At 38.4% G+C, this 27,901-nt stretch overlaps 1 protein-coding gene across 3 annotated transcripts in view; it reads right to left on the bottom strand.

Moving 5' to 3' along the window:
* Positions 1–647: 647 nt before the first annotated feature.
* The window catches only part of clcn7 (chloride channel 7), a 77,084-nt gene continuing 49,830 nt past the window's right edge, over positions 648–27,901 (bottom strand). For 2 of the 3 annotated variants that reach the window (XM_068003180.1, XM_068003179.1), the window contains exons 18-25: positions 26,446–26,497; positions 25,236–25,363; positions 19,459–19,544; positions 12,989–13,112; positions 8,942–9,016; positions 6,787–6,963; positions 5,891–5,971; positions 648–2,430 (exon numbers count right to left, since the gene is read on the bottom strand). In XM_068003180.1, coding sequence (XP_067859281.1) covers positions 2,344–2,430; positions 5,891–5,971; positions 6,787–6,963; positions 8,942–9,016; positions 12,989–13,112; positions 19,459–19,544; positions 25,236–25,363; positions 26,446–26,497 — 810 coding nt within the window. In that variant the 3' untranslated portion in view covers positions 648–2,343. Of the gene's footprint in view, positions 2,431–5,890; positions 5,972–6,786; positions 6,964–8,941; positions 9,017–12,988; positions 13,113–19,458; positions 19,545–25,235; positions 25,364–26,445; positions 26,498–27,901 lie in introns of those variants that run through there. The other variant, XM_068003181.1, reaches the window with a different exon arrangement.

Here is a 27,901-nt window from a genome sequence, read left to right as displayed (position 1 = left end):
ATAAAGAACATCACCCATTATTCTAACCATTTATAAAAAGTTCAATATACTTTAATCAGATTGCAGCTGAACTTTGCATTTTCAGATGTAACAAAATCTCAAGTTGGTGTTCATACCTTTTTTCAAAAAATAATTATGTCATTTCTTGTTGAAGGCTTAAGAAAGTTCTTTCAAAATTGTTGAGTAGTGATGAACCTTTTGACAAAATTTTGGGGCATGAAAAGCATCCTTGGCAAACCAGGGGGAATCAGATAGTGACATAGGTTTATAACACCTTTCTCTTCTAGGATCTGGGTTTGAACCTAGCCCAAGCGATCCAAGTCTCTCCTCTCTGGTGGTGTCGGTGTTGTAAAAGGAGTTTGGGCAATCTAAATCCACCCCCTGCGAGACTGGGCCCACAGATATGATACTAAATTAGCAATGTCACTCAGAGGTCGTAAGGTGGGCTGGTGTGGAAGATGGAACATCACATTAGTCAGTGAGGGAGGAATGTTTTCGGAGGCTGGGGTTAAGACACATTAGTAGGACAGAGGCAAGTAAACTCTGCAGCTGACTGTCCTAATTCTGACTTGGGACACCAAAAGAAGTATTTCCCAATACTGAAATCCTTTGTTTTCATGAACATAAAAATTCTAAGAGTTAAAAACTACCTAAGCAAATACATTTATTTCTACAGGATGCTACAGGCCTTGTAAAAAAAATGTAACAATACTTTTTGGAATGCATGAGCACCTAGATATCTTTAGACAAAAAAACTTGAATAGTGCTTAAGGACTAAAACGTATGTCTATTTTGCAGTTTTATCATTATATTTATGGTTCATTCATATAGTTATCATTATATTGGAGTTTCAGACATTGATATAGCAGAATAAAACTAAAATTTGAGTATGATAAAATACAAGTCACTACTGCAGTAATAAGAACACTGTGATTAGCTATCCAAGTAACGGTTTTGTAAAACCTCGTTTGCTCACTTGGAACACTATTTGGAATTTTATTTGTTCCCCTGGTGTTACTGCCATTCTTAATTTGAAGTCAGGTCAACATTTATTCAACATTTTATTAGCATTATTTTTAGTGTAAGATAATAAGATAAACTTAATTATCTAACATTAAATGCAAGGTGTGCATACATCAGTAGTTTCTCATATCAGAACGTGCTGCAGAACAAGACAGTCACTGGTATGCTAAAAACCCTCTACACTCACACCTCACCATTTATTATTGACATTCTATCTTCTGCTACAGAAGTCAAAATTCTAAAAACATTTGTACTCCCTTGAAAGCACACCTGTAACCTCTGGCAGTTTTAAAATCTCCTGATTTAATAGATTAAAAAAATACAAATGAGATTATAGAATCTATATTCTAATAACTGAAATGCTAAAATAAATACTAGCAAATTAACAAAAAAGTCTGCAGATCTGTGCCACCTGTGTCAATGCAAGAGGCAATATACCTCTGGAATCAAGTCCTGATCTGCTCGCATCTGTACAGAAGCTAAGCAGTAAGAGACTCTTGCCAGGGTGTAGGTGCAGTACAACTCCAGCTTGGTGTGAAGGTGCATTTTGAAGGTCCATAGTTTACTGTTAGACTGTCTTGGAACTATGTCAACTTTATATTTTCATATTTGGGCAAAGCAGATGCTCCCGCCTGGGCTTGAACATTAGAAATTAACTACCCACACAGCAGAGCTCTGCACAGGTATGCAATGTGCATGGATAGAGCTCCCCTGTAGCTGACCACTGGGAAGGTGCAGCCAGCAATATAATTTTACTCTGCTGACGGCATGTTACACTTCACAGATACCAGTCTGAGACTGGTAGCTGCTGTACAAGTGGGTCCCAACTTAATATGTATACAGGCCAAGTGAATTCTTATTGAACAAATCAACTTTTCCTTTCCCTAACTCCACCCCCCTAAACACCTGGCTCAGAATAACAGCAGATTTTCCCAGAACATAGCAGAATCTCCCCAAGTTAAAATTCTGGTTCATCTAACCACACAGGAGCAACTTTACAAATACATTTGCATTCCTGATTCCCATTTGCCAAAGTTTACCAGGACCCAGAAAGAACAGCAGAAAACTGTGCAAGGCAAATGTACGTTCTAATTAAAAAATATAATAAGACTGTACAATTTTAAGTTATAACAAGTTACAGTGCAAACAAGTCAATTCTGGCACAAAATGGTAGCCCTTCCAGAAAATATCCGGGTGCATGAGGCCCCATTCACATGAAGTGCAACAAAATGCTGGCTGAATAAAATGTTTTAACCAGAATTTTAAAAAAAGTTAAAACTCCAGCACATCGTAGTTTCTGATCAAAGGCACAAGATGAAATCATGTGTGTGCCATTTCAAGTTCCTCCAATTGTCCTTTATGCAAACGATATCTGGCAAGATCTTTTCTGGTAACAATTCCAATTACCTACGTGCAAAATGATAAACATAATCAATGTTGGCATTAAATCATGAAGTAACTACTTTACACAGAACTTCAGATCAATCGAAGTAACTGGCCAGGTCTATATCACAAGGATTAATTCAAACCCTTCAACTATACAGCGAAACCTGTAAATCAGGGACACCTAAGGGACTTGCATCAGGTGTCCTTTATTTGCAGGTGTCCCTATTTTCAAAATGGTCATTGTATGTACAGTAAACCAAATGAGCCAAATATCCCGGGATCAGCTGTATCTCCTGCAGCGTTCCTTCTTTTTCTCGCCCTCACATGGGATCGTGCCTAATTTTGGAGCCCTGCCAGCAGGATGTGATTTCAGTTTATTTTCTGTTCATTAGGTTTCCCAGTTCTTTGCCATCCCAGGGTCCTTTTCCATTGAGGAAGGGATGTTCTGATATTGGGATTTGCTATGTTGGCAGCCTGCATACGGCAAGGTGGCTGCTGTAGGGCCGGAGTGACTGGAGATCCCAGCCAAATCTTGGGGGGGGGGGGGGGGGGAAGAAAGAGAGGAGATTCATGTCATGCAGATCCCTGAACGGGTCCCCCTCCCTCCGTGTGCTGCAGCTGCTAATGTTTGAAGTGCAGGGGACTGTTAGCCGCTCATCAGTACCTGACCTACTGGTGAAATAGGGTTGCCAACTCTGGTCGGAGGTATTCCTGGAGGTTTGATCACATGGTGTCGGACCATGATCATAACGTCAACAAATGTTATTGGATTTACCTAATACAGGTTGGGTCCCCTGTAGTTGAGAATCTTTAATTGTGGTTTTGCGCCAGCAGTTGTTGTGTGAGAAGTTCCAAGAAACAGGATGCCACCCGTGAGCAGGCGAAGAGGGGAAACTATTCTCTCCATCATTTCCCCCCACCCACCAACTCTCTCCTGGCCCCCAATTCCTTGCGTAGCAAACCTGCAACTGTTGCTGACTACATTTTATCATACTAGTTTCCCAGGTATTGCACTTAGTAGAGTAGTATTCTAATGGCTAGGAGTTTCATAGATCGGTCAAGCAGTTCAGGAAAAAATGCTATATTGTTAATTGATGGTATTTCAATCCTGCTGCAACGTCATAGCTGTTTTTGTTAAACTTTGTCACATGGCTTGAAGCCAAGTGATAAACTTATCAGCTCTAATGACTGTTAGTGACCTTAAGGGAAAATAGCTTGTGCTAATGGAAGATAGGAGCTCCAACATCAAAACTTAGTAATATAAAAACTACAACCTAAGTATGTATTGGGGGTGTGCAGGGAGAATTTTGGGGATGCATTTCATTACACTCTAATGACTTATCACTCGATTCTTTTAAATACTAACACGCAGAATGCATTAACACACAATTGTTTTGTTGTGTTTGTGTAACATACAAGTTCTACAATTTTTGTTTGTTACTAAGGATATAGAGGCATTGGAGGATGCAAAAAAGATTCACAAGGATGATCGCAGAACTGAGAGGATATACTTATCAGGAAAGGCTGAACAGGCTGGGGCTCTTTTTTCTAGCAAAGAGAAGGCTGAGGGGTGACCTGATAGAGGTCCTTAAGATAATGAAAGGGCTTGATAGGGTAGACGTAGAGAAAATGTTTCCTCTTGTGGGGGAGTCCAAAACTAGAGATCATAAGTATAAAATAGTCGCTAATAAATCCAATAGGGAATTCAGGAGAAACTTTTTCACCCAAAGAGTGGTAAGAATATGGAATGCGCTATCACAAAGAGCAATTGAGGCAAATAGCATAAGTGCATTTAAGGGGAAGCTGGATAAGCACATGAGGGAGAAAGGAATAGAAGTGTATGCTGATAGGGTTAGATGAAGTAGGGAGGGAGGAGGTTCGTGTGGAGCGTAAACGCTGGCATAGACCAGTTGGGCCGATAGGCCCGTTTCTGCGCAGTAGTTTCGATGTAATTTCTAGTTTTGCTCTCCTCCCCCAGCCCCCCCATCCCCCCTAACTCGAGCCCCCCGCAAATTATGACCCCCCAATTTGAAGCACCCCCCCCAAGCCGCGATTTCAGCCCCCCTCCACAATTTCAGTGCACCCACCTGTGATTTTAGATTCCCGACTCCCTCCCCCCACCCCATGGCTGACAGTTCCCAGCTTTTTGTGGAATATGGAATTCTTTATCAGCGTCCATAATGGCAGAGAAACCGCTCTATACCTGGGATATAGCCGTCTAAGCATTCAATCCCAGAGATAGAGCGATGGGTAAAAACAGCTCCATTACACAAAAGCCGTTTCTTTCATCCCCGGCCACCTCCCTACCTATGTGTCCCGTGTGTTAAGTTGTAAGTGGACTTGGTACACTGAAGGCTGTCCGCAGTTGATAATTTACGAGTGTCTGTGGTTTCAAGGTGCAGCTTGTATCTATTACAATGTAAGTTATTTAGGACTGTCCACAAGTGTCTGTTTTTTGTAGGTGTCCATTTGTACGCTGCATTTAATTAAATATCCCAGGTTTTCTCTTTCTGAAGATCTTTATTTTTGAAAATTGTGTTACAACTATGTTAACTATTTCCTGATACTAAACATAGTATTTTTCCTAGGATAACAAATTTCGGGTCTTGCCTTAGATATTCTCTCAAGTACTACTATGCTGGTCACTCCCATAAGCGTTCTGAGCATCTTGTGTTTAGGCGCATTCCCCTACTGCCCAATATTTAACAGAACAATAAATATACGCAAGGCTGTAACAACAGTATCTCCTTGTGATCTGAACTGGATATTAATATCTTTCACACATTTCTTCAATCTTTTTGAAGATAAATTGAGAAAACACTGAGATGGGGCTCAATTTTAATTTGATAAGCTGCATTATTTCAAAGCAAGTGAACATAAAGAGCAAATTATGATCAGATTCACTTTGTTCAAATGGTACAACTTGTTTTCAAATAATGATTCAAAATAAAGAACATGCTACACTTCACCAAATTAGTGAATTATCTTACTTAACTTAAATACAATAACTCTTTACAATACTCTTGCATTCTCCTCCTCAGCCTGGCACAAGCTTCCGCTCACAGCTTTCCATTTAAAAAAAACTTTACTGTCTTCACAGCCTTTTCTACACTTGACTTCCTGCCTGTGTCTGTTTATTAAAAAAATCTCCCTCTGTTCACAGCCAAAAAAAGGTAGCCCTGGCAAAGACCTCTTGCCGAATGCCTGGGACCAGGGAGTTCCCAACACTATAGATGTGAGATGTTGATGATCAAGACAAGTTAACTAATTGTTTAACCTTTGAGAAAAGAGCGTCCATTGGCATATTACCGTCTTTCAAGCTATGTGCTTTTTTCCCCATTAAACTTGTATTAATATATTTTATTTTAAAAACGTATTTAAATGCAACTTCTTTCAAATATTTTCTGCAGAAAAATGGTCATAAAGCCCCAAACCTGACACTAAACATAGCATTTTTTCTATTACAACTTGAATTACTTACCCGGTTAGATCCATCACATATCACCAAGTGTCTCAAGCCAAGAGTACGGAACAATCTAAAGGCTCTAGGAAGAGATGCCTCCTTTAAAAGAAAAACAAATACTGGAATTAAAGTTTAAACAAACAGATCAATTTGAGCTCACTTGCGGACTGCCTAACCCAGCTCGAACAAGATCATATTGAAATGGTAAATAAGCTGAGGCCATTGACACAAGTCTATATATTAATTCTGGTCTGACCCAATTAGCCACATGTACTTTCCAGGAATGTTAGCAAAATTAGATAGATGTGTTCTCCTGTCTCTCCTTGAAATGGAAGATTTGTGATCAAATAAACTGCTGAACTACTTCAGTGAGGAACTATTAAAACCAGGATACAAATCGAGTCTGTTTCATTCTAATCATAAGTTCACCTTGTTCACTTACATACACATATTTGACCCAAGATTCAAAATAACAGTTTGGAAATTTGGAATCCAACTACATTTTCCATGGCGTTGCTCATAATCTGAGACCTGGAGTGCTGTTTGTGGTCCCATGCTGCTTAAGCAGAATAGCAGTGTGAAAACATTAGGGATGTTTAAAACACTGAGATGTAACAGTTAGAGTACTAGAGGGATGAGCCTCAATGACACAAATGATCTTTGCTTAAGTTTGTGTAAGTGAAAATTTGCAAAATTTTAGATTATACATTTAACTGCTATAGTAAAATATCTGAATTCAATATGTCTTCATTGTCTATGTTTGCCAACTAATGTAGATATAATTGTGAATACACCAACTCTAAAATAACTTCACACAAGGCAGTGTTAGTAAAATATGAAAAAAATATTCAAACAATCTTTTGAATGATCAACCAGACAACACTGTTCTAAGGCAGCAGTTTAAATTTCATTACCCCAGGTACACTATATGGGGTTGGGTTCATGAATTCTGTCAAATCCATTGTACAGTCTCCCTCATCCTGTGACACATGAATAGACTGGATTGGAGGGAATCGTGGGTAAGCATCTCGGAAGTCCTTAAGTTGAAGCTTCCTCTGCGTGAGGTTTGAGTTTGCCCTTTCCACAAACACCTGAAATAATAAAAGCAGAATGACAACCAAGAAAAAAGTCATAAACAAGAGTTAAAGTATTTGTGTCACCCATAATTATCACTTCCAGAATTATGGACGTTATTCTTATTAAAAGAAAGCAATTTTATCTGGTTAATAGATTGGTCATATTAAAATTAGAGGCCCAGAATTTCCCAGAAAGTTTCAGTGTAACTACGGCTTAAGAATTGAGTTGTACTACTTTTGTTCTGAGGAAATTTGTGCGTATATGATTTACACGGGTTTTATGCCAAAACGTCGCTACGCAGGAATTTCCTCAATCATTCACACCGTTTCCGAGTTATGTCCGCCAAAACTCCACTTGGCTCAGACATAGCACCCCCCCACCACGTAAAATACCAGAGAACACAAGTTTCTTGCATTTACACCCGTTCTGCATGGGTATAAATTTACACCTATAATTTTAGGTGCAGCAGGACCCAAAGTCATGGTGTTTTCTAGTGATCATTTTAGTGATTTTTAAAATATTTCTCCTTATTGAGACCTGCACTGCATTTTCCATATCTTTGAATGCTTTTTATTGGCATCAGAATCTGTTACGTTAAAAAGAGAAAACCGTCCACAATTTCATATTCTTAAACATGTTGTGCTTAATGTGCATAAATGGTTTGATGGCTTCAGACTTTATCTTATTGATGTTATGAAAAATTAAAAAGGGACTTCAAGAATAAAGATGACATATATTCCCGCTTTCCTCGGGCCCCGATTGTTTATACTGATTTCCATTTGTTTTATGCCGGTTATGTTCCAATGAATATTAATGCAATTCTGAGGAAATTTGGGCATAAGTTCCCATCGGCAAGATCAACACAGAAACTGGTGTAAATTTCTAGGTTGGTGCGAACCAGGAAATTCCAGGCCAGTGTTTCTGCTCAGTTCTTTATGTTGTGTCAGCTTAGTTCAGCTGTAGCACGCTCACCTGAGTCAAGTGGTTGTGGTTTCAAGCCCTACTCCAAGATTTCAGCACATGATCTAAGCTGACACCAGTCTAATACTGCATTTTTGAAGGAGTTGTACAATGGCTGAGATGTTAAACCAAGGTATTGTCTGACTGTTCAGACAGATATTATACTAAGAGCTGGGATTCACCTGATGCCTGGACAATGATACTTCCCTCAAACAACACCTCCAAAAAAAAAACTAGTCCAGCATCTCATTGCTGTTGTGGAGTCTTGCTGTTTACAAAATGGCTGCTGTATTTACCTACGTAACAATCCCTGCACTTCAAATTAATTCATCGTATGTAAAGTACTTCTGAGCATCTGAGATCTGTGATTATGGTGCTATATAAATGCAAGTCTCTCAGTTAGATACCCAACATTTTAATAAGGTTTTAACATGTTCCATCTTAACTCTTGCTGTAGGAAAAATGAATTAGCTGTTGAACAGATCAGACTCCTTTGAATTTTAACATGCAGCATTATAATGGCACCAAATACAGTACTTGGCTTCAGATGACTGGAATGTGGCTAATTTTTTTTCCACCTCAAATTCTGAAGTTAAGTCAATAAAGTATTCATTATTGCTTGGTTTCAAAATTCAGTGCAATGCGGGTAGATTATACTAACACTGCTCCATCTAACAGCTGGAAGAACATTTATATCCATGGAAAATGAATGAAACTCTGTTCGTTCCCCCTCCCCCAGTGTAAAAATGATCATGGATAAGAACCAAGATTCAAATCTTTGAAATCAGATAGTTATCCAACCATTACACAATTAACATTTTGCTTCATATTTAATTCAGATATATTTACTTACAAAAATATTTATAATTTTATATGAATTAAAATAAAATGCACCAGAGTCAAAAAAAAGTTCTGAAGGATATACCTACTCCATTAGTTTTTCTCTTCAGAGATGCTGATAGATCTGTGTATTTCCAGTACTATTTTTATTACAGATTTGCATTTTTATTTTATTTTTATTTTAAAGATTACCTTGTGTTTCAGGAGAACAATTAACTGTGACCGTAATATTAATCCACACAGTCTTCCAACATTATCACCTTCAGGCTGAAAAGAAAATGAAAGCCTTTGAAACCTGTGATTATGATTGGAAATTGAAATCACCATCAAAAACAGAAAATATAAACACTCATAACTAGACCTTTTAGGTTGGTTTCCATTCTTGAGTGCTAGTAATGAGAAACAGGAAGAATAAAATTTACCAAAAACAATGCCACATTGTGTATGGAGTATTCTACTTTAGCAAAGTGAAAATAGGTCCAGAAAATATAGTTGCAAAATTAGAATTAGATAAGCAACTTCATAGAAAAAGAAATCAAGTTGCTGGCTGAGTATAGACAGAATTAAAATGAGAGGGGAAAGAATAGAAACAGCACTTCCATAGGAAAAAAGCAACCAGTCTCTTGGGTGCACCAGGTCTTCCGTGCCAAATATCTTAATTTCTCTATTTAATATCCAGATGTCATATGAATTGTAAAAAACATTGAAGAATACAGCAAATCCCAGATGATTCAGTAGCATTTGGCATATCAACAAACTACACTGTGGAATAGTAAATTTTACAGCTATGATTCCCCATGTAGCAAGTTGCTACTTTTAAGCAAGACAGCAAACAAAGCAAATTTCTTTCGTCATGGGGAGGAAGGAGAAAAAGGTAAAATAATTACACTGGTCACTCCAGTTACTGTTTGATTCCCTCTCAAAACATGGTGGAGGTCAGGGTGCTGCACTTTTAACAGCAGAATAATGCACAGGCTTTGGGGTATAAGGGGGGTGGGGGGGGAAGTACAGCAGTTGATCCTGTACATTTATGGTGGCCTTACAATAATTAAAAAGGATGGAATTATGCTTTTGTCAGTGAGGGAACCATAACCCACGTCACGCCAGAGACAATGATGACTGCATATTAATCAAACAACTTCATGAAGGATTCTTCCGATGGCTCAGAAGGGCTAAACATTTAGCACCTGAGCCATACAGCAGAAAGGACCTAGGTTTGATCTCTAGTCTTTGCTGATTCAGATAATCTCAGCCAACCAGCAGTGGGGTGTACAATCTGCCTCATCACCCATGGGTTAAGGAGAAGTTAGGCTCTTGATCCAGTGTGAATGTCTGATCAGTGAGCATATAGGGTACGGTAGCATAGTGGTTATGTTACTGGGCTAGTAATCCAGAGGCCTGGACTAAAATCCAGAGTCATGAGTTCAAATCCCGCCACGGCAGCTGGCGAATTTAAATTCAATTAATTAAATTTAAAAATCTGGAATTAAAATACCAGTATCAGTAATGATGGCCATGAAACTACCGGATTGTCGTAAAAACCCATCTGGTTCACTAATGTCCTTTAGGGAAGGAAGCCTGCTGCCCTTACCTGGTCTGGCCTATATGTGACTCCAGACCCACAGCAATGTGGTTGATTCTTAATTGCCCTCTGAAATGGCCTAGCAAGCCACTCAGTTGTAAAAATCTCGCTCAAGAAGGCGGCTCACCACCACCTTCTCAAGGGCAATTAGGGATAGGCAATAAATGCCGGCCTTGCCAGCGACGCCCACATCCCGTGAACGAATAAAAAAAGATATCAGGCTCAACTCTGATGACTGCAAATCATAAAGCCTACCAGCACTCACCTGTAGCTTACAAAGATTTCTCGATGAGGCACTGGGGGTTAGGGCAAGCCACCTAGTGCCTCGGAATCATACTCCAGCAGGAAATTATTTCCTTTAGGAGGGGAGGGAAGAAAACAGGCCAAAAAAACATAATGGAGTCACAGACAAGAATTCCATAGGTATTTAATAACTATGGGAGTTCCAATCTCCTCAGAGTTAGATGACTTTCTTTTCAATTCCACACAACAAAAAAGGTAATTACATAAACAATCAGAGCTGCCAGTACTAAAATGGGGGCAAAATGGTATTGCTGGACACAGCTGTATGGAGGATGATTACTCTGCCAGCTGCTTAATCTCCAGGCAGGACTGCAAGATTTGAATTATTTCATAACATCAATCTGGGCTTGACAGATCACAGCTATTGGAGAACATGGCAAAATAATGCAGATGGTTAACCATTTAGAGTTAATGGTCAACATTGTGAATCTTACTTGATGGGCATTGGCCATTAGCAAGTCTCAGTATTTGCACCCTCATGGTTTAAAAGAAATTGTTTTGCATATCAAAAATTAAAAAGATTGGAAATACATACATTGTCTTCTTTTCAAAACTTAAATTACTGTCTAAAAAGAAATTTCTGCACATTCTAGGTAAGATCACAACTGACTATCTTAAGGAATGAATCGCCGGCAATTTGAAACATGAAAAATCTTTGGGCTTTGCCTATTGGTTGGTAAATGGCTAATGTTATTAAAATGGAAGAACCACAAGGATATACAAGCATACAGGTACAGTGCAACCTTGATTAATTGCACTGCCATTATTTGTGCGCTCTATTAATGGGAGCTCAGCGAGAGTCAGGGCTGCCAGCTTGTGTTTTAAAACAGTCTTGTTGTTGACAAAATCAGCTGGCATTGCACAACTGATCAACGTGCCGGTCGGTCAGCTTTCTGCTACCCCACACCTGCACAGGCTCGAGTATACCACACAAATATTCTCTCCCACACCAACCATGGGACCCAGCTACAAAAGTGAGCGTTAAAAGAAGTATACACTAACTTCCAACTATTTCGTCAGCACCCTTGGTAGCACAGTTCTCAGCAGAGCTGCAGATTACATAGATGAAGAAACTGCATGTTCAAACATGCTCCTGAACAGGCAGGTTATGCACTGATTTTGAAGTCAACAGTTCCACTGAGATTAGTAGATTAGTGTTATTGCTGCCAATTGGATGAACAAAGGTGAGCTCATAGTACTTTTAGCATTCACCTCTTTAGCTGGAGGCCCATGGTTGGTATCAAGGGACCTTTTTTCAGACTCTCAGGTCTGTAAGCATGAGCTAAGTTATGGGTGGGCTGGTGCATGGGAAAATCGTGAGCCAGCAGGTCTGTTGATTCATCAGCTGTATAACACTAACTGATCTTGCTGGAAAGGATAATGGAGGCGAGTCCTGCTGGAGAACTGAAAAAGTAGGCAGAGACAGGCAGGACAATTAGCAGTTTACAGCAATTTGGAGATTCTTATTTATTATCAGTTTCTATTATTGGTCACAAGGGTACCCCTTCGTTGCATACTATAGCGAACTGGGCTCAAAATACACTAAGAACAGGGTATGGTGGTGTAATGGTTCTATTACTGGACTAGTAATTCAGAGGATGAGAGTTAAGTCCCACCATGGAAACTTGAGAATTTGAATTCAATTTTTTAAAAATCTGGAAATAAAAAGCCGGTATTGGTAAAACTGACAATGAAGCCGTCAGATTGTTGTAAAAACCCAACTGGTTCAACCAATGTCTTTTAGGGAAGAAAGCCTGCCGTCTTGACTCGGTCTGGTCTACATATGACTCCAGACCCACACCAATGTGGTTGACTCTTAACTGCCTTCTGAAATGGTCCAGCAAGCCATACAGTTGTATCAAACCGCTACAAAAAGAGCATTGTGGGAGCACCTTCATCACACGGACTGAAGCGGTTCAAGAAGGCCCACCATCACCTTCTCATGGCAACTAAGAATGGGCAATAAGTGCTGGTCTTACCAGTGATGCCCACATCTCAAGAATTTTTTTTAAAAAAGACACTTGCCTGCTTTCAGCAGGAAGACTTTTATACTTGAGCATTTTCTCCAACTTCAATTAAACTATAAGCAGAGTGGATTGATTCCAGGATCAGGATCGCCATGAGTGATGTGACTGGGCTCTGTCAGTTTTTTCTCCAGCACTCATTATGTTGAGGAGTCTTTATATGCTTAGCAATTATATAAATCTTAGATTGGCCACATCCTAATTATAGGAGATCAGCACAAATTTTATATTGTGTTCAAGTTGTGCTTAGGGACACCATCCTGTACTTTCTTGTATTCCCTTTATGTTCTATGAAAACCAAAATCTATATTTAAAAATGTATCGACATACCTCATAATTCTCATCTACCACCGGAAATCCATTATGATTAGTTGATGTGTCACTAAGAATCTCCACTATGCGTCCAACCTTCTCTAGTCGTTTGAAACAAGTGACTGGGTAACTCATCACTTCACTAAAATTGAATGATTCATTTGCTTTTAAAATATATTTCTACTACAATCTATTTATACAACATATTTTGATATATACACAAAATTGCAACTGGAACTATTTTCTCTCCAGTGCCAGAAATCACCAACACTTTTACGATACTTGTACGCACTAGTCTGCTGTATGAAAGAGTAAAATCAAAATCAACAGACAAAAATGAATTTGAAAACAAGAATTAAAAACTAAACATTCATAGTTTTCTCAATTCCCTGGTATTTGGGTCAAAAATGGCTCTATGAATTTAACACAAACAAGCGTGCATAAAACTCCACACTTTCAATTCACATTAAAACTAAAACAAGGTATTCACATATGTTATAAAGAATTAAAGGGTTAATTCTGCAATCCCAAAAGGGAGCCGCACTTGCAGGTATCATAGGTAAAAGAATCAGGACTACAATGTTGTAACCTTCTGACCCACCCACCCCCAACCACACTCTTCTCCACTAACACCACAGAATTAACGGTTAAATCTTTATAAAACAGGTGGAATACACATTAAAATTCTCAAGGAAGCAAGTGCGGAAATAAGTGACCGCTGGTAAACATTTTTACAAACTCTAAACAAACTGTGAGGACTGAAGGGTAGCAAATGTTATTCTACTATTTGAAAAGGATATGCAACATTAATTTTGAATTTGTTATCCAAACATTGATAATAAATGTACGGTAATGTATCGCGAAATAGGAAATAGCAAATGTATATTTGAAGAAAAGGTCCCTTTGAAATGGATCAGTTAATTGTGCAAGAGCAACACATGTCTTTTTTCCCCATTAACTAAGGTGGAAAAGGAAAAGGGTTCGGTGTTGTTATTACTAAGCTTCAAAGTCAATGTGAGGCAGTCATCAATAAAACGAATTAAATAGTGGGATAAGACTCAAAGGCATCTGACTACAAGTCAAATAAATTATTTTAACTTTGTACAGATCTTGGGGCGAGACTTATTTGGAGTATTGTGTGGAATCTAGAAAGAAAGAAAAACTTGTATTTATATAGCACCTTTCATATCCTCAGGACATCCTAAAGCACTTCACAGCCATTGAAATACTTTTGTGATGTAGTCACTGTTGCAATGTCGGGAAACGCAACTGCCAATTTGCGCACAGCAAGGTCCCACAAACAGCAATGATAAATGACAAGATAATCTGTTTTAGCAATGCTGGAGAGGAATGAATGTTGGTCAGGGCACTTGGAGAACTCCCCTGCTCTTCTTTGAATAGTGCCATGGGATCTTTTTACGTCCACCTGAGTGTGCAGGCACAATGTCAGATTAACATCTCATCCGAAAGTCAGCACTTTTGACAGTGCGACACTCCCTCAGTACTGCACTAAAGTGTCAGCCTAGATTATGTGCTTAAGTCTCTGGAGTGAGGCTTGAACCCACAACCTTCTGACTCAGAGTAACATGTGCTACTGAGTCAAGGCTGACACCGTATGAGATGAGACTCAGAGCTGAACTAGTCCTTATTAGAGGAAAAAAGATTGGGAGAGAAGACATGATCTTGGTGTTTAAAATGCTGACAGCATAGACATGAATGTAAACAGGCTATCTGATTTAGACTATGAACACAAAAGTAGAGAACGCAGGTTTAAAATGAACACACCTCAAGTGAGACTACAGATTAGAAGAATCTCCCCTTCAACCCTATAGAGTAGTGGATATGTATAATAAACTTCCAGCAGTCATTAATAAAATCCTTCAAAGCATAGCTGATTGGGAAAGAGACTGGAAGTTATCTGAATATGTACAGACTAGAATAATCAAATACTCTGCTGGATTACCTTTAGGATCAAAATATTTATGCAGAACTTTCCCTGCAGAGATTAAATGGGAGGGGTAGTTCAAAATAGAGGTTGCATCTGGGCTCTGGATGGACAAAACAATAGTTTCGAAATCCAAACTTTATGCACAGAATACACGATAAAAAAACAATGGAATAACTCAATTTCTCCATACAAGAAAAGCTTTACAAAAGGTTATAATTTTGTCAGTAATGAGTTAGCAGCAAGTTCAGTAAAGAGGAGACTTTTGGGTGAAATTTGTGAAGATATTTACTACAATTTCCTCACTTGTGTGCTTTCAATAAGGCAAATGTAGTATGTGTTATTGATAATAGCTTCACCAATGGTGACTGACTAAATTAAATACCACTTTTATTACATGGGATTCCAGGATTTTTAATCGATGTTTTGGGGAATTGTATTCCTTGATTTTTTTCAGTTTTGCCATGAAACCCAAACCTAGTGGCCTTGGTAATAATCCTTCCCTATGTGCATTACAATCTTCATATGAAGGATAATGTCATCAGTTTTGCTCCAATACTGGTTTATATTTGCCCTTTCCACCCCACATTCATACATCATGACTATAATGTCAAACAACCTAGTAAAACACATTTAAACACAATAAATGTTGCTAGCCATACATGAAAAAGCATTAACATATAAGGTGTATGCCCTTATACAGACTGGTTTTGGCATAGGTGCTTTTGTGCATTGTAAACTGCTGGCAGATTTATCAATCATACTGACATTCACCCTGCATACAAGTGGCAGTTCACCAGCAAAGCAAAGGCAAAGTATTAACTTAAATGGAACAGTATTACAAACTTAATCTTAAGCATTGGGATCAAGTGTATTACCTATAATATGGTGCCCAGCCATACTTAACTACAGCAGATACAGCGGACATACTACAGCTGACACTGAAGCTAATCCAAGTGCTCAATCATGCTCTAAGTAATAATGAACTACTGCTGTATCGAGCACTGAAATCATGCTGTTCCTTTAAGATGTGTGTAGAGCCAGCTAATGAATTTTCTACAAAATTTTGGATCTCAAACCAAATCACTTAAACGCATCTTATTTGGCTGGTTAAAGCAGCATTGCTGCCAAGTTATAAGCAATGGATTTACTATTGAACACCCTATGTTTTGCCCATAATAACTGGTTGATCGAGTCTTAATAAAAAAGAGCTGATGGTAAAAATTATGCAGTTTAGGATGAAATGAAAAAATGCAAGATAGTGTAAATGTAATATGAACTGCCAAACCAGACAAATATGAACTTTTTGTTCAGAAACACAAAATCTTAATTAAATCAGGACATCCAAGTCTGTGGTACGGGAATTTGTATTTTCTACAGTATAATAAAATTGTCAACTACAAGTTCTCACAGGCCCAAATCTACTTGTCAACACTTATGCAGTACTAGCAACAAAAACTGTTGAGTTTTATGTAAAATGGGATGAAAATTAAATTCCTAGCAGAGAAGACATCTGCCAAATAACAGACCCCTAATAAAGTTCTTTGATAAGTTATACTTTCAATTCATATAATTCAAATGCAGATTAGTCCACGAGCTTTTCATGAATATTTTTATTACATTAGATGATGTAAGTAAATAAAGAAAAACTGTTCCCATAGGCAAGTAAAATCAAGGAAAACCCAAAGATGTTTTATAAATACATTAAGAGCAAGAGGATAACTAAGGAAAGAGTCGGGCCTATTAGAGACCAAAAAGGTAACCTATGTGTGGAGGCAGAAGATGTTGGTATGGTTCTTAATGAATACTTTGCATCTGTCTGCACAAGAGAGGGACAATGCAGACATTGTAGTTAAGAAGGAGGAGTGTGAAATACTTGATGGGATAAACATAGTGAGAGGAAGTATTAAGGGGATTAGCAGCTTTGAAAGTGGATAAATCACCAGGGCCGGATGAAATGCATCCCAGGCTGTTAAAAGAAGCAAGGGAGGAAATAGCGGAGGCTCCGACCATCATTTTCCAATCTTCACTGGATCCAGGCCTGGTGCCGGAGGATTGGAGGACTGCTAACATTGTACCATTGTTTAAAAAGGGAGCGAGGGATAGACCGAGTAATTACAGGCCAGTCAGTCTAATCTTGGTGGTGGGCAAATTATTGGAATCAATTCTGAGGGATAGGATAAACCGTCACTTAGAAAGTCACGGAGTAATCAAGGACAATCAGCGTGAAGTTGTTACGGGAAGGTCATGTCTGACTAACTTAATTGAATTTTTTGAGGAGTTAACAAGGAGGGTCGATGAGGGTTGCGCATTTGATATAGTCTACATGGAATTTAGCAAGGCTTTTGACAAGGTCCCACATGGCAGATTGGTCAAAAAAGTACAAGCCCTTGGGATCCAAGGGAGAGTGGCAAGTTGGATCCAAAATTGTCTCAGTGGCATGGAGCAAAGGGTAATGGTCAACGGGTGTCTTTGTGACTGGAAGGCTGTTTCCAGTGGGGTTCTGCAGGGCTCAGTATTAGGTCCTTTGCTTTTTGTGATATATATTAATGATTTGGACTTAAATGTAGGGGGCATAATTAAGAAGTTTGCAGATGATACAAAAATTGGCCGAGTGGTTGATTGTGAGGAGGAAAGCGTAGACTGCAGGAAGATATCAATGGACTGGTCAAGTGGGCAGAAAAGTGGCAAATGGAATTCAATCCGGAGAAGTGTGAGGTAATGCATTTGGGGAGGGCAAACAAGGCAAGGGAGTACACAATAAATGGGAGGATACTGAAAGGTGTAGAGGAAGTGAGGGACCTTGGAATGCATGTCCACAGATCCCTGAAGGTAGCAGGATAGGTAGATAAGGTGGTTAAGGAGGCATATGGAATACTCTCCTTTATTAGCCAAGGCATAAGAGCAGGAGGTTATGCTAGAACTGTATAAAACACTGGTTAGGCCACAGCTTGAGTACTGTGTACAGTTCCGGTCACCACATTACAGGAAGGATGTAATTGCACTAGAGAAGGTAGAGGGGAGTTTTTGAAGATGTTGGCAGAACTGGAAAATTTTAGCTATGAGGAAAGATTGGATAGCCTGGGGTTGTTCTCTTTGGAACAGAGGAAGCTGAGGGGTGATTTAATTGAGGTGTACAAAATTATGAGAGGCCTAGATAGAGTGGAGGGGTCAATAACCAGGAGGCATAGATTTAAAGTGATTGGTAGATGGATTAGAGGGGAGCTGAGGAAAAATGTTTTCACCCACAGAGTGGTAGGGATCTAGAACTCACTGCCTGAAAGGGTGGTAGAGGCAGAAACCCTCAACTCATTTAAAAAGTACCTGGCTGTGACCTACAAGGCTATGGACCAAATGCTAGAAAGTGGGATTAGGCTGGGTGGCTAATTTTCAGCCGGCGTGGACATGATGGACCAAATGGCCTCCTTACGTGCCGTAAATTTTCTATGATCCTATGAAGGGTCACAAACCAGAGGACACAGGTTTAAGGTGACTGGTGAAAGAACCAAAGGCGACATGAGGAAAAACACTTTTTTATGCAGCGAGTAGTTAGGATCTGGAAAGCACTGCCTGAAAAGGTGGTAGAGGCAGGGTCAACTGTGGCTTTCAAAAAGGAATTAGATAGGTACCTGAAGGAGAAAAATTTGCAGGGCCACGGGGAAAGAGCAGGGGAGTGGGATGAGCTGGATTGCTCTTGCAGAGAGCCAGCGCAGGCTCGACGGGCCGAATGGCCTCCTTCTGTGTCATAATCATTCTATGATTCTATGATAGCTAATTGCATCACACTCCCAGCCTGCCAGGAAACAGACACATTCTTCCGACTCCAATTTTTCCCTCTTGCACACTCCCCTCCCCCACCCGCAGAAGGCAAGTGCGTACAAACCTCAAAACCTTGCTATCAGACATATGTATCTGTTATAACATCATGAACAAGAACGTCCAAGATACAATGTGTGCACATAAACACAAGGTGGGAGCTTAGATTTAAAATTAGTTGTGTAAAACATTGGAAGATTTGTTCTACTCGAGTTTTAAATTCCACTTGTTGCCAACGTGCAATTGCAAACTAAGCAGGAATAAATTTGGAACAAATCCAGATTTGCAGTAGCTATAATTGGGTGCCAGGCAAGTGTCTAACTAACACAACCCAACATGATCACAGGGCAGATTCCTGAGGGGGTAAAACTGCTACTGATGGAGAAATAGAAGAATGCCTGTCTTTTTCTAATTAAAGAAGTTGCATTCTCAGAAACTATACATTAGCAGGCATTAAAGTAAAAAAACAAGAATTTTGTTTTTTTTTAAAAAAAGAGGAATTTCATATCTACCCCTCCCTGCATTTAAGTTTGCTGAGAACACAGTATTGTAATTTGAAACAAGTGTAGAGAGGGGTAGGGCTTGAATAAAAGTAAAGATGCAGAATCACTAATTATAGGTTTGAAATGAAGCGAAGCAGGGATATAGTATATAAACCATGACCAATTGACTGTTCTTTTAATTCATAACATTGGAGTAATAACATCATAAAAATGATAATTCTTACCGTGCAGTTAAAGCATGAGATTTTGCAGGAGGCTCCCAACCAAGGAAAGGTACATTCTGCAGCTTAATGTGAATATCATACAATCCCTAAAACCAAAAACAATTTAACTGTTTAAAGTTTAAAGTCTTTTTCACACCCATGTTCTACTTTATATTGATACAGTTCAAATGCAGATTAGTCCCGAAGCTATTCAAATATTTTATTGCTTAAAGGTGGTAGATCATTGCATCACTCCCCAGTATGCCATGGAACCCTGACACATCCTTCCAAAACTAATATCTTTCACCCCTTGTCCCCAATGCATCTACTTCAATGAATCGTCAGTGAAAAGCCTGGTAACAGGGAATTTGAGTTTTTCAGGTGTGTACGATAATACAAAAGTGTGATATCATCATCCATTTTATGTAACAGCATCATCAGTAAATACAGTCAATGGATCTCACTAATGAACAAGCTGTTAAGCTTCCAAAAAAACTGCTAGTTTGCAAAGAGGTAAAAGCTACTGACTGAATTTTAAGGCCAAATGAAAAAGCCACAATCACTCCCAGAAGCAGCCATAACGTAGGATTTAATTAATTAGGAAAAATTACATGAAAATGGTCTTGGTGCATTAATTGGGACATGGAAGAATTCTCATGTGTTTTTAAGACTTCAGTTCTTGCCTCACAAAATGTTTCTATTTAATGATCTGTTCACAGATCAATTGCAGGTCATTTTTAAACAGAAATAAGACAAATCAGTCTGAACTAGAGAGTCTGGTCGTATTGCCACCAGCGATATCAACGTGGGTACAATGGGAATCCTCTTGTTTTACAAGTTCTAATGCACGTGTTCCCTTGAAAGAGTTGTACAAAAGGCTTCACGAAGAAATTTTATAAATACAAGACACATAATGGGGACTAATAATTTTAGGGTCTTGCCTTAGATTTTTTTTTAAGGTTGGTCAATCCCACAATTGGTCTGAGTGTCTTACATTTGGAGGCATGCAAGCTTAACCAAAGGTTGTAACAACAGCATGTGATCGGAACCAAATAATCATATCTTCTGCACATCTGCTTTATTCTTTTTTAAAACAACCCAAGAAAACATTTGGTAAGTCAAGGCTAGATACAAATCATTAAGCTGTTTTATTTCACAACAAGTGCACATATAGAGCAACAGCTATGATTAGACTCAATCAGTACAACTTATTTTCACATAATTATATGATGAACATGCCACACTTTCCCACATCACAGTCATCTTACTTCACTTAAACAGAATAACTCCTAACTAACCTATAGCATCCTCCTTCCGAGCCCAAACTTGCCTTCGTGGCTTTCTGTTTGTAGCCCTAGCTGCCTGTGTCTGTTTCTTAATCTCTGTTTTCATAGCCAAAAAGAAAGCAAGACTTAGCAACACAATGGGCGTTAAGTGTTTAGTGATTTTTGAGACAGGCAAATGAATTATTTACAGCCTATGAGGAAACAACATCAAAGCTTAGCTCATTCGCATTTTAACCACCTACTGCCCCAGTGCCTGTTTAAAAAAAATTGTGAATACACTTTGCTTTAAAACCCCAACGTTTAAAAGTAATTTTTAATTTTCGAAACCCTCTCTGTAGAAAAGTGATCACAACCCTCAAAACATGACGGACATTAGATATAATATATATATTTTATTTACCTATTGTATATTTCTGAACACGGAACGTAACAGTAATTTATCTAATTGGTATTGCCTTTATACTACTAAAATAGAAATGAATATAATAGTTTGGTAGACTTATAAGAATGAAAGGGAGAGCCAACAGTGACATCAAAGAAGATATGCTTTCTCACAGCAGTAAGAAATAAAATGACCCATCATCCCGGCCATAACAGTCAGATAGTTTGAATGTGTCATTTATAGCTCTATAGCTACTTGAAGAAATTTTAATTAACATTTTTTCGAGTATCTGAGTGAAGGGAAAACAGTTGCAAGTTAAAATAGCAAACATGTTGTGTTATGTTTGCGCATGAATGAAGATAAAATCCACTCACATGCTAAGCAATGCAGCCTGTTATTAAAAGTATTGCTACAATGACAAACTGTACAGAAGACTGAGCTAAGCAGCTGCGACTTATCAAGTACTTAACGACGAAGCTGTGAATCCCCATAACAGAGAGACTCATGTTCTCAAAACACACACTAATTTGAGATATGTATTGCATTTCCAAATGTGATCTTGATTTACATGTACTTGTTAACATTAGGATAAGTATTTAATCCAGTCTGATCCTTGAGTGAAATTCAACACTTTGCAGATTGAGTCAATGTAAGAACCTTTACTCTCAGATTAAACTGTAAAATAGAAACTCTACATTTCACATCAGTGTGTGTTTACAGTTTAAAAACAAAATACACACTAAATTCTTTAAGCTTTATGTCCCAACCCCTAAATGGTGAACGCATTCCTTTGAAGCAGGATATAAATAGAATTTTTTATTTGTGGTCATATACACTGCAACACTGTTTATTCAGCAGAATGATGGTCAAGACCAGTTCTAATTTAGTCATATTTTGAAGTCATGGGTTGTTTGTCACTCAATCTCAATTGCTTCAGTTGGGAGAGTCGACATGGCAATGAGGCTGCACGTTATCAACCAGTTCTGATAAATGAGTTTCGTCCAATCATTTAACCTATCTTTGTTTTCAGATACTGAGTAACCTGCTGTGCATTTCTACCGTTTTCTGTTTTTCATTTGTGAACTATGGAACAGGAATAGGAAGAACAGGCACTTTTGAAGCTCAATGCATTATAGAATCATAGCAAGGTTACAGCATGGAAAGAGGCCATTCGGCCCATCGAGCCCGCGCTGGCTCTATGCAAGAGCAATCCAGCTAGTCCCACTCCCCCACCCTTTCCCCGTAGCCCTGCAAACTTTTTCCTTGCCAGTATTTATTAATGCTCATCTCCTACTTACTAAGTACTAAACAGACTAACAGGAGGTCAGAAAAGAATTTGCAGCTCAGACTTTTGCAAGTATGGGAGAAAATGAGGAGGAAAGGAAGAACAAAGAAAAAATAGCCACTGAATCTATGCACCCCACTTTGTTAATTTCAACTATATACCAATATTGTGAGGATGAAATATTGGTTTGAGCGTAGAAATACTCATAAAAATGGGGCGAGGCCTACATTTATCCATTATTTTGATTCATAATGCAGTGAACATTTCCAGGTATGTACAGAATTATGTTGATGGAATACTTGAGGAAAAGACCGTGCAACAATGTTCCCTCTAATTTTATTTGGCCACGTGCAGAATGAATTTGGGTTTGTGCACAGATATAAAGGCCGTGTGCACCACCGTTAAAAAAAAAATCACAACTTTGAATAGAACATTTTTTAGAAAACATTATTGAGGGTATATAACAAACAGAACAAATATACAAAATAATGGATAACTGTAACAATTTAATGTTAAATTATATAAATTTATCAGCCAATGTATGAAATGGGTTTCTTAAGTTGCACTAGGATTGAGCAGACCAGTCTCGTTATATTTTATTAAAAATCTGATGGGGACGATGCCAATCAGCTTTTTGTTGAATCAGCTTAATGACTGATTCAAACAGAAATAAAACATGTGCAATCATAATTTTTAAATTGAGTCAGAAATACAAAACAGCTGTCAAGTCAGTCAGTGTGAATTTGGGGATAGGGAACAGTTTAATTAAAGCTCTCCCTCCCCCCACCCGCATTGAATCCTCAGCAGGGTTAAAAAATTAATGCATTACAGCTGTACACCTTGCAGGTCTCATTAGCTTTGTCTGCCTCTATATAAGGCAGAGGGCAGTTTGGACATGAGGAACCTGAACTGAGGGAGGCAATGGACAAAGACAAAAAGAGACTATCCTTGGGGCAACTGAGGGCTTTTGGAGAGCGGTTGTATAAAACAATTTAAATCAACTTCATTGTTTTGATTACAATGTACCAATGTGATTGGAAAGTATATTTTAGCGCAATTGTAGAAGGCTCTTTAATAACAGTATTACACGATCTGTGTCAGAATAACTTTTTGTAAATATGAAATATGGAAATTGATAAACGATTATATATGCCAGGTAATTTGGGTTCATTTGTAATTTACTTCAGAAGCTAACATTGAATAGGATGGTGACAAAAACTGTTAATTACACTAATCATAGATTCCCTCCAATGTTACTTGCTACCAATGCCTTAAATATGTTTGTCTTTAGACTAAAGTAACTGTTCTCCACAATTCGCACTAGAGGTGAAAAGCTTTCGTTTAACTGAACACATTTCCTCACTGAATCTTTACTGAATCCTCGTGTGCTGAGGTTTTCTGATTGGAAACTCAGATCAGTTATATCATGAAGGGATGGAAATATTATATAAACTTTTACACTTTTTGTCCAATTTTTATGATTATATATAAACTTTTACACTATTTCTTCTATACATATAAAAAACTGTTAATACTGTTTCATATATACACATATTTACACTACTTGTCCAATGAATATATATCCATCCATCAGACAGTATTTTATTTGTGGATACCAGTCTCTGAGCAGCTGTACCATTGATCTGCACCAGACACCGACATCCACAGTACAACGCTCCCATCCAACCTCACTAACTCCCGCCTTTGCTGCAAAGTGATTGGTAGCTGACATCACCTCAGCAGAGTTTCCACCAGAGCACTGGTTTCGTGCGCGGACGGAACGACGATGTGTGCGGCACACAATTAACTGCTGCGCAGCCATGCACGCGCGCCGCTTAGAGGGAACAGTGCCGTGTAACGGTCCTTATTCTCAATTATTTGTCAGCAACATAAACCTACGTAACCAAAAAACAAAACTTTCTCTAAAAATTACCCACAAGGTGGATGCCCCTCAGCGAGGGCTGCTAGTTCATAAGTTGAACCAGACTCAAGAGTTTTGCATCTATACCACTGTACTGGCCACAGACACGAGACCCAGATCGCATAGAAACATTCTGCTGATGTCTCGTTACAGAATGCTATGGATACTATTCCCAGTGTTGTCTAAATCACAGTATAAATGAACCTGTAGATATTGTAACGGTTCTCGATGAGATTTCTTAGCGTTCACTGAAAACAATAATTATGAAATAGCACTCACTGCAAAACAATGCATCAACTTTAAAAGAATCAAAAATTAAGTTTGAAGCACAAAAAACATCAAGTTTTTATGCAAGAACAACAAGCTGCAAAAGGACATCTGAAGTTGTCAACAGGGAAAAGAACCTGCAGACCCAGATGAGGATTCAAACATGGTAAGGGATGTCTAAGCCATGTGAGCACCAGCCCAACATTACCACGCAATCGAAGTTAAAATATCGTAAAGGAGATAGCCCTTAATTTCTTCCTGTTGCTGATCTGGGCTTGCTTTTGTATTTGAAGAGTGCTCTCTTTTTAAACGGAGGTTGTAATACTTTCAATCTGAAGTACTCCTACAAAACCCTGCTCCAAGAAGTGATACTACTACTTGCTCCAGTCCAAAAGCAGCTTCATGGTGGCCTAAGTCATATTTCCTAGCTGCAAGAGCATGCTGAGGCAACTTATTCAACAAGTTAATTTTCACCTATCTTTTGCTCCCCAATTCACATCAATATTTTAATTCAAGGAAACTATGAAATTCAACAAACTATGCTGACAATTAAAACAAATTTACTTTTCTAAACAAACTGAAAGATTAATTTGACAAATTTTTCATAAAGTGATTATACTTTCAGTATTCAAACATTTGAAATAGATAAACAGGCACCTCAATACAGAAGTCCCCAACTATTTTGGCAGTCATCAGCACCAACATGATGGGAAGACCATATGTTACATTTCCAGTAGCTTCCACAATGATGACAGTCAGGCTCAGCGTCATTCGTACAATACCTCCTGTCAATGGAAAGTGATAGACCATAAGCTCAGCTACATCTGATAGAACATAACAGTTTATATGCATGCACATACACACGAACTATCTTAGTTGCCTGCTCTGTCTCTCATCAGACAGATCAATGTTACATTGTGTATCTAGATTTTCCAGGTACATAAGTCAACATAATTTTTGAAACAAATATAACCAGACTTAAACTGTTCCTAACTGAAGAAACTTTCTCAAAGTTAAAAAGTTTCAACGTTAACAACTTTCATAAATAATCAGGAATCTGATTATGTTCGACAACAGTGCTAAGCCCTCCATATTAATCATAGAATCATAGGAAATAGGAGCAAGAGTAGGCCATTCGGCCCTTCGGGCCTGCTCCGCCATTCAAAATGATCATGGCTGATCGTCTAACTCAGCACCATGTTCCCGCTTTTCCCCATATCCCTTAATCCCTTTAGCATTAATATATCTATCTCCTTCTTGAATATATTTAATGACTTGGCCTCCACTGCCTTCTGTGGTAGAGAATTCCACAGGTTCACCACCCTCTGAGTGAAGAAATTTCTCCTCAACTCTGTTCTAAATGGCATCCCCCGTATCCTGAGACTGTGACCCCTGGTTGTAGATTCCCCATCCATCGGGAACATCCCGATTAATGATGATTACTCTGTGCTATCAAAAACAACTGTGATAAGTGGTAGTTATTCCAACTCAGATATATAGCACCAAGCTTAGCACATTACTTGTTAACTTACCTGCAACACTGAACTTTCTTTGTTCAAAGATATGCAGGAAACAAAAGTATCAAAATCATTTCCTCCATCTAGTGAGAGCGCTTGGCTTACTTTATAGTAGCAGATTTCATAAAACGTGGCACCTCGGGATTAATGAAAAATCCTCCACAATGAATTTGTTGCCAATATTCCTACCCAGATCACAGCAAAAAGGAATTTTTTGAAGTCTGCAGGTCTGTTATAGAAATTACTTTCCTTCTATTAGGCAAGGCAACAGGAAATTATCTAATATCCCTGGACTGTTAGACTGGAAATCCTAACTTTCCAGTATGTAGGTATGTAAGTGCCACACTTACCAAGCTGAGCTGCTGCTCCCATCAGAGCATATTTCCCTGGGTCAGCCCAAGTCTGTAGAGTGCGACAGAAAGTAAACCAATTAAAACAAGCACAAAAAACCAACTGAACTTCATAATATTTTCCATGTTGTTCCCTTTTAAAGCCATTTAGAGAAAAAAATTCCTTGATCTTTGATTAAGAAAATAGAGATTTCCTGCCATGTTAATGAGAAGGGAAAACTCTTAGGTTCAGCCTGACTAAATTAAAGGGAGAGCCAGGCGATGCCTTTGAATGTAGAATCCTACGTTATATAACTGGCCTTTCAAATTATGATTCTAACAAGATGATACACCAAAGGAATATGACAGGAAATGGGTGTCAAGATTATCGGTCTCTGAAGAATTTGTTTCATGTTCTTAGCCGAGCTGAAGTCCTGGAATTAGATAATGACTTAGATTTTCCAACTGTAACACTGACTGTGGCCCAATAATTTTAAATTGGTTAACTTGAGAACTACAATCAGAAAATCTGTGCCAAAATGTTCCTTGCGACAACACAACAAATTGTTTTGAATGCTGGAGGGAAATGGATTTTCCCCAGAGCCCCACTCTTGGGAAAGCTAAAATTCAAACAGACTAGAATCTCATTCTGTTTAAGTAGTGGACAGAAACAAGCATTAAAACTGTTAAGGATGCACATGTGGAGGAGGGGACCTTCATGTCATCTCATTAAGTGTGTCAGGAGTGTTATCAGTCTTGTAATCAATTTTACAGATATTTGAAAATTAGAGAAGCATTTAAGGTTTTTTTGGACCCATAAGGCTCAGATCTTTCACAGCAAAACCCTACAATGTATTCAATAAAGTAGTCAGACGTTAGGAGGGTTCTAGAGGAAAATAGAAGACAGTTTTGTGATAGGTGACACTTTATTGCTGCTAACTCAAAAAAAATCAGGACAAATCAGTTCCTCCTATTATTACAAGTCAGCTTTGGGGAAAAAAAATCAAAATCACTTATATTCTCAAAGAAAGTATAAAAGTCACTACTTACAAAAATACAATTAACTTTCAAGACAGTTTAAAATGGTTTAAGAAATTCCCTACTGGGCTCATAGGATAAGAATGCTAGAACTAATAGTACAAGACATAGGCTGGTCATTATCTGGTTCATATGCTGAACTTTCATTGCTTTAAATAAAATCTCATTATCTCATTTACACTAATAAAACTTAGCTATTGTGAACTGTCCCAGAAATCATAATACATTAAGCCCTGAATGTTATCTTCAACTCAGAGCTCAAGAGGCAGCAAGAACTATCCTTCACCAGGTAGCTAAAGAATAAATTCATGAAATAAACATCTTCTGATCAGAAACAAATCAATTATTTCATGTTAGAGGCACAAATAGGGATTCATTTGTTGACAAATTAGATATGCATTAAAAAATTCAAAATTTATGTTTGTTTTCTCATTCAGAC

Source organism: Heptranchias perlo, chromosome 22, assembly GCF_035084215.1.
Source record: "Heptranchias perlo isolate sHepPer1 chromosome 22, sHepPer1.hap1, whole genome shotgun sequence".
Lineage (NCBI taxonomy): Eukaryota > Metazoa > Chordata > Chondrichthyes > Hexanchiformes > Hexanchidae > Heptranchias > Heptranchias perlo.
This window is presented reverse-complemented; position numbering and strand designations above follow the sequence as displayed.